Raw genomic sequence first — 6,588 nt, forward strand, 5'->3', positions numbered from 1 at the left:
CGCCGTGGCGGCCGAGCCTGATCCTTACTTTCTTGCGGCAGGTGGAGTGTAAAAAAGCCCAGCCAAAGGAGGTGATGTCCCCAACGGGCTCGGCACGAGGGCGGTCCCGAGTCATGCCTTACGGGATGGATGCCTTCATGCTGGGGATCGGCATGCTGGGTAAGCCCAAGGACAGATTCCTCCCCAGCTCCCAGTCGTGCCAGGCAGCAGCTTAGAGGTTTTATTCCGAGAGCGGGCAGGGCGGCCAAGGGCAGCTCTCCCTGGTGCAAGGCTGGGGGGGCGCCGGGACCTGTTTGCGATCACAACTTGCCCTCTGGTGGCACCTGGAAAAACTGCAAACTTGTCACTGCTGCCCTGCGACAGCCGGAGCTGGCAAGACACAGCCATGTGCTGGGCGGCTCTGGCCCTCTGCAACTTCATTAACGGTCCCGCAGTGCCATAGCATATAGACTGTAATTCTTTAATGGCTCTCATGGAATAGGATGTAACTACATGGCTGAACCGAATGTGGAGTAATCTGTGCCCGGGCATCTTCCTCCCGAGTTTTACAGGCTTTTTGAATTAGTTGATTAAAGAGCCCCTGAGCTTCCACTTGAAACAGTTGTCCATATAAATGTCCTCACTGCCATTTAAAGATTATAAAAATGCCCTTAAATTTCTAGTTAAGTTTTGTCTCGCTTTGTTCCCTCCCTCTCAGGGACAGCAAGTATCTGGTATTGCAAGGAAAACCATACACTTATCGTGGGCCTGTCTTGTAAGGAGAAGTTGGTGACAGGCAGGCTGGGTTTCATGCCCGTCAATGATTCTAAGGCAAATGTGTTCAGATAAAAGATTAAAAAGAGGAAAAAGTCCTTTGTAGCCCCCACTTCCAGGTCTATAAACTCTTGTGCCTGGATCTGAGAGTCAGGCATGATCCTTCCAGTGCGGGTGCTGTTCCTGGCTTCTCTCCTCCCTCTATTCGTTCTAGCCAGGCTTGAGCTGAACCAAGAGCACGCTGTTTGCTCAGGATCATCGCTGGTGTTGCTGGGCAGGGTGTGCTTGGCCTGGCTCTCCTTGCTAAGCCTGCCGAGTAGCAGTTAGTCACTGAACAAAACCCCAAAAAGGGCATTTTTTTCCCCAATGTTTTCACTTGACTTATTGAAGGAAAATAAATCTCCAGCCTGTGGTTTGGGTTTTGCCTTTTCAAAGCCATCTGAATTTAAAGCAGCAAGACTCAAGCTGAGTCATTGGGAAATCCATGTACTCATGTCTTGGGAGATCTCAAACCAAATATTCATCTCTCAGTCAGTGCCCTGTGTTCTCACAGGCTTGTTCTGTATAGGTGGTCAGCTTCCCCGGGGAACTCCTGGAATTGTCCTCCCACCCGGCGCCAGGAAGAAGCGCTCTGCCTGCGTTCACCAGCACTTCTAGTGCAGAAGTGACTCAGGGCTATTCAGCCGTTCAAATGCCCCCACCTCCCTGATCTCCTCCTATTTGTAAATCCAGCTGATGCATCAGAAAGCCTTAGTCTGCAGAGCTGTGAGTTTCTGAGAAGGAAATCTCCATGTCCTTACATGTCTGGAGTGAGGAAAAAATTAAACGGGCCTGCTAAAACTCTTCTGCTGACTTGCATATGTGCAGACTCTGCCCAGAAATTTCCTGGGGTTTCTGCTGTTAGCCCTATTTGTGCTTTCTGACACTAATGGTCATGCTGCTCGTGAGCAGGAGGCACTGAGGACATGGACCTTGCGAGCTTGCAATAACAGAGCCCTTTTTTCTTGCCCCAGGTTATCCAGGCTTCCAAGCTGCCACCTACGCGAGTCGAAGTTACACTGGCATTGCACCTGGCTACACTTACCAGTTCCCTGGTGAGTGGTGCTCCCTGCTTGGTTTTTTGGTCTGCCTTCAGGTGACGGGATCCCTGGCATGATCTGTGACCTAGGCTCTGCCCCTTTCACCCTTTCCCCTGTTTGGTCTTTCTTTAAATTGGAGACGGATGTGGAGGGGGGAGGGGAGAAGCCCTGGAATAGGTGGGAACAGCCTGTCCTTCATTAGGATTATCCTCACACTCCAGTGGCAGGAAAAGCCTAAGGCTGCTCTGATGCCCTTTATGTTAGCCTCCTCCGTAGGTCTGCTGCTGTGACGCAGAAGGGCCCCTGCAGCTCTGCCTGTCTCGCTGCCTTTGTGTATGTCTGTCTCTCTTTACCAGAGTTGCCACCGCTCTGAAAGTAGCACAGAATTGTAAAACGTGGCTTTCCATGGGCCAGGGAACTCCTAGGCACCCGAAATGCCGGCGCTTGCAACGCTACAGTTGTGTTCTGAACAGCGCCTGGACCACTTGCAGCCTCCAAAAACATCTGCTGGGGTGGTGGGCTGCAGATCCCCCGCAAACTGGGTGGTTTCAAGCTCCCAACCCCACCATGTGCTCAGAACATGGACTCTGCAATCAATGGCTGGAACCTGCTGTGCGGCAGCTGCTCAGAGCTTTCTGGGGCCTCTTCTCCCTCCCGTTCTCTGCAAGGCAAGGAAACAAGGCAGAGCACACTCAGGGAAAAGACTGTCTTGCTATTTTCTAGAGAAGTGGCAACTCCGAGCATCCCTTCCTTACCCTGTCCCTCAGTGTGACGGTTTATATATGAAGTCTTGATGTTAGGGGCTGGGAATGGGAAATTTCCTCTATGCCTGAGGCGAGCCCAGGCTGACTGTGGCTGAAAGTTGCTGTTGCCTCCTAGCTGTCTCGAAGCTCTCCTTGAATCCAGTTTATGCGTCTCACTCGTAGTGGCTTCAAGTGCCTCATCGTAAACCTGTGCCCAGATGAGTGTGGCATGTACTGAGCACCCACTGGCATGGCAGCCCAAAGGTCAGATCGGATGGGTCGCAGAGCCGTGCTCCAGGGCAGACTTGAGTCTGCACAGTGAAGCTTGTACTTGCCCTGCCTTGGCCAGATTTACTCTAAGGATAAATGGATTCTTTCAGTCTCCAGGGCAGGAGTCCAGCAACTTTCAGCACCAGTTATAAATTAGTTTAAAGAAGTCACTGGCCTGGTTGCACTCTGGCTGCAGGCTGCTCCCCCAGCGGACCCTGGCTGCTGTCTCTCTGCGGGGTCTCCCTCGGGGCGTTTGATGAGTTCCTAAGCTGTCTTGCATTTCATTTTTAGAGTTCCGTGTAGAGCGGACCCCTCTCCCGAGTGCCCCCGTCCTCCCTGAGCTCACAGGTCAGTCCCGCTCATTTCCTAAACTCACAAGCTGGAAGGGGAGAAGGGGGCTTTGGGCTGTTCCAGTGGTGTCGCTGCTCCACAGCCTGGTGCAGTTAGACTGGAAACGTTCCTTATTTCCTCTTCCATCTGTACGAGCGCCATCCAAAGCTGGGGCTGGAAAGATGGAGAGGCAATTAGAGCCATGTGTATTGCCTCTGAGAAGGGCAATGCAGGTCATACCAAATGAAGGCATGTAATCCTTAGATGGCCTTTCCTGCTACTTGCCTCGTTTTTAGCTCCTTGCCCCAAGCTGGGTGTAAACCAGATATGGAAAACTGCAGGGAGCAGGGTGACTTCTGAAAGGTCTACAAATGACCTTAACCTGAGCTGCTGCAAGGGTGAGATTTGGAGTGCTGGGAGGAGGGAGAGGGTGTGGGGGCACTCCTGGTTACTCTAATCCCATTTCCCTGTGCAGGAGGGGCTGCAGGGAATGCTCTCCCTGCTCCGGGCGGTGCAGCTCCCCAGCTACTCCCACATGGGCTTCTCAGGCAGAAGCAAGCATGGTGGGACTCTACAGTAAAGTCCCACAGTGCTCGCAGGGAGCTGTGGAATGAAACGGGGGCAGAGGACCATTCTCCAGGGACTAGTCCTGGCTCAGTGTCCTCACAGTGCAAATACCCTCTGGATCCTCAGCCCCTGGGTTGTATGCAGTGTGTTCTCTCTAGGTGATGGTCCTTCTGTCGACTTTCTCTTCCATGGCCATGTTTTCCCCAGCTCTGTCCTGTCCATGGTTTTTGTCATAGAAAAGCAGCTTTGTGTAGCACCCTACTCCCTGTGTGCCATCTCCTTTCCATGGTGTTCCTCCTCTCCAGCGCTTCCTTACCCCCACCTGTTTCAGGGTTTGAATCTCTCTGCAATGAGGGTGTGGAAAAGCTTCCTGAGAAGCTCTCCTGGAATTATCAGTACAAACAGGCTTGAAACGGGGTTTCTGTGGCACAGAACCGTGTTGATCCTCAGGGAGTGTCCGTTCCTGAGGATGCTAAGGTTGGCAGCCACCAATGAACAAATTGCCCCGACGGAGGTAGGGGGAGACTAAATCCTAGCTCCCTCTTAATAAAACCCTTCCCTGACACCATGTATGCAACTGCATAAGCACCTGACCCCCACCTCTGAGCCTTTTGGTTGCCAAGCAAAAGAGATGTGGGTCCAGTGTGTATTTACATGTGTCTTTTTCAGCAAAACCCATACAATTTGTAGAGGAAGGTTGGTGACTTGGCAAAAGTGCTTTTCCCTCCAGGATCCACCCCCAGCTGCACTGTTCCTCTTCCTAGTGGAGGTGGATTGCCCGGGGCCTGGCTGTCACCGGCGGCTGGGGTGCACCAGGGCTCTGCACAACAAGAAGTTATTAATGCTGCTGTCCTGGCTGGGTGCCACGTTAGCTTACAGTCCTGAGTGTCTTGCTGAAGTACCAGCTGGGGATTGTGGCATTCTTCCCTTCCCGTTACACTTACCTACTGTTAAACAGTCACTGTGCAGCCTCTTGGCCAGGCTGGAGTTGGTCCCATGAAGGGCAGGGCCCCCTTCGTTCCTACAAAGCCCAGCGAGCTGTGCAGTGCTCGAGGGCCCTTGTGCCTTCAAGTGGATGCGTGCGTGTAAATGGGTTGTGCTTTTATGGGCTTGGCAAGTGGAACTGAGATGAGGGGATGGCACAAGCAGGGATGATTGCTCCAGCATGCGGGGAGCTAACATGCAGGTGCTTTGTCATCACAACACAAACCTGGTGTCTCAGTAGATAGACTGCAAAGGCAAGAAGGTTTTTCCTGGAAAAAGAACTGGAGTCTTTTTGAGAAGACCTGGCCTCCTTTCTCAGTAAAACCGCATTCGTTCAGCTGTGTGTTAGGGACGTGAAGCAATGATGGGACAGGAGGGTGGCTGCCAGCAGCCTTTCCTCCCCGGAACAGCATCTTTGGGGATGATGCGAAGCAGCAACATGCTCACGTTGGCCCAGGGCCTGTAATGAGCGGCTAACCCAGATATAAGCCTCATATGACGTTCACTTTAAACCGGCTGGTGCCTGCTACTAAATATTCCCTTATAAGCTAGTCTGGGTTTCAGCCTTAACGCGATTGATTTGTTCTGACCTCTTTTTATGGTGCTCTAAACAGAATCACAGTGAATTTCACATTCAAGCATGAAATGCTGACCCAGTCATTTTAAGGGCAAAGAGAAACATACTGGCTAGATGCCTCCTGCCCCGAGGGCTGGATGCCTGTGGCAGTAGAGTTGGGAATTAGAACCGCTACATACAAATTAAGATGTACTGTTTTAATTAAGCCATTTCTAGTTCCTGCTCCCTAGGTATATGTTTCCTGCTCTTCTACAGTGAACGGCAAGAGGTTGAGCAGTTCAGGAGCAAAACTCAGAGTGGGGAGGATGGTGCATCTTGAGCAGAGTAGAGAAATAGGGAGAAAGAGGCTATTAAACTGTTATTCAAGAACAGTACCAAGGGACAGAGAGGAGGGGCTGAGCCTCAGGACGCTGCTGCGTTTCTCCACATTTACAGCCAAAATCTGGATCTGTAGCTTCAGATTAGCTGCATCTTGCAAGCTAAGTAGCGACAGGATAATCTGAAATTGCCCACTTGTGGTTCAGCTCTTCCATGTCATGCCCTCAGCTGCTCCAGGGTGTGGGCTTAGCACAGCATGGCTAGTGAGTTCCCCCAGACATTCGCTGTGCAAAAGGATACCAATAAAGGCAGGGCTGTGCACTCCCCTATTGTCATCCTCGGATGTCCTGTGTGATGCACTAAGCCAATACGTCTGTGGGCCTGGTATTTTGTAGCAGGAAATGACGGCTCCTGTTAAGGAGTTTCCCGTGTAGCCACAGTGCCCCTGAGATTCCTGTTCTTCTTTTCCAGCAATCCCCCTCACTGCGTATGGACCAATGGCGGCAGACGCCAGGGGTTCCACCAGCCGTGGTGCGAGGGACAGGTAACTGCCACTTTCCTCCCCAGCGCGGTGTCCTGTCACAGGGCTTTGCGATGGGCTGCGGGAGGGGGGTGGGACGGGGTTGCATTTTTGGGATCTTCACTCCGTAGTGTTGCTGCCTCCCGTAGGTTCCACCCCCAGTCGCACCGGTGGATTTCTGGGCACCACCAGCCCCGGGCCGATGGCGGAGCTTTACGGAGCCGCCAACCAGGACTCAGGGGTCAGCAGTTACATCAGCGCTGCCAGTCCAGCCCCGAGCACTGGCTTCGGCCACAGCCTAGGGGTGAGTGTTCCCTGTTGGGCGCTGTGCAGAGGGAGGAAGATGGAGAGTGGCACGGCCAGGGGAAGGGGCTGCATCTCCAAGTGGTGCTGGAGGTGAGCAGCGGTGGGCAGCCCCCTCTCAGCCCACAGCCTGCTTTCAGCCCA

At 52.8% G+C, this 6,588-nt stretch overlaps 1 protein-coding gene across 1 annotated transcript in view; it reads left to right on the top strand.

The window, feature by feature from the left end:
- The window catches only part of LOC104082509 (RNA-binding protein Musashi homolog 1-like), a gene marked incomplete at its 5' end in the record, with an annotated part of 11,145 nt that overhangs the window by 2,724 nt on the left and 1,833 nt on the right, over positions 1 to 6,588 (top strand). The window contains 6 exon segments of the mRNA XM_009585651.1: positions 42 to 159; positions 1,767 to 1,847; positions 3,137 to 3,193; positions 6,093 to 6,142; positions 6,144 to 6,165; positions 6,291 to 6,445. Of these exon segments, the coding sequence (XP_009583946.1) occupies positions 42 to 159; positions 1,767 to 1,847; positions 3,137 to 3,193; positions 6,093 to 6,142; positions 6,144 to 6,165; positions 6,291 to 6,445 (483 nt within the window).

Source organism: Fulmarus glacialis, unplaced genomic scaffold (assembly GCF_000690835.1).
Source record: "Fulmarus glacialis isolate BGI_N327 unplaced genomic scaffold, ASM69083v1 scaffold33219, whole genome shotgun sequence".
Lineage (NCBI taxonomy): Eukaryota > Metazoa > Chordata > Aves > Procellariiformes > Procellariidae > Fulmarus > Fulmarus glacialis.